This window comes from Sinocyclocheilus rhinocerous, unplaced genomic scaffold, assembly GCF_001515625.1.
Source record: "Sinocyclocheilus rhinocerous isolate Xijiao unplaced genomic scaffold, SAMN03320098_v1.1 scaffold711, whole genome shotgun sequence".
NCBI lineage: Eukaryota > Metazoa > Chordata > Actinopteri > Cypriniformes > Cyprinidae > Sinocyclocheilus > Sinocyclocheilus rhinocerous.
This window is the reverse complement of record NW_015641018.1, coordinates 681,639-684,080: the sequence shown is the minus strand read 5'-3', so window position 1 is coordinate 684,080 and position 2,442 is coordinate 681,639. Positions and strand designations below refer to the sequence as shown.

Below are 2,442 nucleotides of genomic sequence, written 5' to 3'. Positions count from 1 at the left end.
GACGCGTTTCAGAAAGGCGGGGCATAGAGGAGAAACAATAATGTACCATATGTGGAAAATAATGTGTTTTTTTTAACCTTAAACCACATAAACGCATTTCATTACACCAAATACACAAAATAATGTTCTTTTTAGCAACATCATATGACCCCTTTAAAGTAACTGTAAGATGTAACTAAGTTGTAAGCAAGTATTTGATCTGCTAAAAAGAATAAACTCTTAAGAGTCATTCATCTGGCCTGGGAATTGAACTATACAAGTTGTGCTGTATGTTTTGACTCACTAAAAAGAACCGTCTTGTAAGAGTTATTCGGAATCGAACTATACTGTTTGTGCTGTAGGTTTTGACTCACTACAAAGAACCAGTTCATAAGAGTCATATGTTTGAGAATTGAAATATACTGTTTGCGCTGTATGTTTTGGTTCACTACAAAGAACCAGTTCATAAGAGTCATATGTTTGGGAATTTAACTATAGGTTACTTGTTGCGCTATATGTATTGACTCACTACAAAGAACCAGTTCATAAGAGTCATATGTTCGGGAATTGAACTATAGCCTACTGGTTGCGCTGTATGTTTTGTCCCACTAAAAAGAACTGTCTCGTAACAAGAGTCATTCCTTTGGGAATCTGACTATACTGTTTACGCTGTATGTTTTGATTTGCTAAAAAGAAATGATGCATAAGAATCATACGCTTGGGAATCGAAATGTTCTAGTTGTGCTGTATGAGCCAGTTTGTAAGAGTCATACATTCAGGAATTGACCTATATTGGTTGCACTGTATGTTTAGATTTGCTACAAAGAATCAGTTCGTAAGAGTCATGCATTTGGAAATCAGACTATACTGGTTGTGCTGTATGTTTTGATTCACTAAAAAGAACCGACTAGTAAGACTCATACATTTGGGAATCTGGCTTATAGTAATTGTGCTGTGTATTTTGATTTTCTGAAAAGAAGCATCTCATTAGAGTCATTCATTCAGGATTTGAACTATACTGATTGCTCTGTATGTTTTAATTCAGTAAAAAGAACCGTGAGAGTCATCAGGAATCAGATGATTTTAGTGCAGTACATTCAAATACATGCATGACAACCATTGGGTTTAAGTATGTTTTAATAATGTCACCTGTTCTGAATAAAAGCAAGTTTACATAAACCAACAATTACAAAAGGAATACAAAAAAGTCCTGTGCACAGCCCCTAAATCTTTAGACAGATATATGAAAATATAAATGGGAATAAAAATATCAATGATTTATGACTTTGCTCTAATAATGTCTTTGAATTATCTCAATCGAGTGACTTTTTTCAACAAATGTCGATGTTTTTAATTGTGAATAATCAACGTATTTTTGTAATTAATTACTAGCGTGAAAAGACTGTTATTGCTAACTCTTGCTTTTATGTTTTCTCATCCAAGGCTGTTTGCCGGCAGCATCCCCAGAGTGACGTTCATCAGCATGGGAGGCTTCATTTTCCTCGGTGCATATGAGAAAGTGCGCCGGACGCTTTTATAAACACCATCATCACGGACCGCTGTGGGTCGGTTTGTACTGGACTGGTTTCTTCAACCCAGACCAGGAGCAAACGGCAAACTACAGATCACTGGAGGTTGGTCAAATCTGACTGAGAAATGCACCCTCTGTCCCAGTTTGAACCGGTGGTCTTGAGGGCCCCGGCGAGGACACCTGGTGCCTGAATAAAAAGATCACATAACACAGTGGTTTGCATTCCTGCTCATCAGTGCACAACAGATTGAGTTTAACTGCCTGAATTCCACTTATGTTGCAACACAGATCGAATTCAAACTAGATATCGTTTTTTGCAAGCTTACATGGATCTATTAAAAAAGTAATTTAGCAAAAATGAATCGGCTGTTTGTATTAAAACATGACTGCGCTGGTATTTATACACTGAGCTCATCAGTAATGAGTTACCAATAATATTCCAGTGGATTATCGTTACGTGTTGAGTCTAGACTTTGATCCCCAAGCTTGCTCTACCTGCTTCACTATTATTAGCTGAAAAAACTCAGAGAAAAAGACAGATTAGTCCACAGGTGTGAATGTTTGTCAGACCTGCCACGAAGCGCGGGGCACAAGAACAGTACAGAGCATTTGACTAGAGCAACAGTGGGCCGCTCCAGCCCTGCAGCTCTTAGTCAACAACCACCTTTCACTGGAATGTGCTTTCTGTCCAAACACACAACTCAAATAATACTGATGAACGAGTGAAGAGCAACACGTCACGAGAGATTTCTGTCATTTACAAAAGTACACTGAAATAAGTAACAGGGTTGCAAATTTAGCTAAACATAAAAATATTCAGCATTACTCCAGTCTTCAGTGTCACATGATCCTTCAGAAATCATTCTAATATGCCGATTTTATCAATGTTGAAAACAGTTGTTGCTTACTATATATATAGTATACGCTACCAC

At 37.4% G+C, this 2,442-nt stretch overlaps 1 protein-coding gene across 1 annotated transcript in view; it reads left to right on the top strand.

Annotated features, from left to right (window-relative positions):
* The window catches only part of LOC107753784 (S-adenosylmethionine mitochondrial carrier protein-like), a 55,708-nt gene extending 53,854 nt beyond the window's left edge, over positions 1–1,854 (top strand). Inside the window, exon 10 of the mRNA XM_016570009.1 lies at positions 1,423–1,854. Coding sequence (XP_016425495.1) covers positions 1,423–1,519 — 97 coding nt within the window. The 3' untranslated portion in view covers positions 1,520–1,854. The remainder of the gene's footprint in view (positions 1–1,422) is intronic.
* Positions 1,855–2,442: the final 588 nt, after the last annotated feature.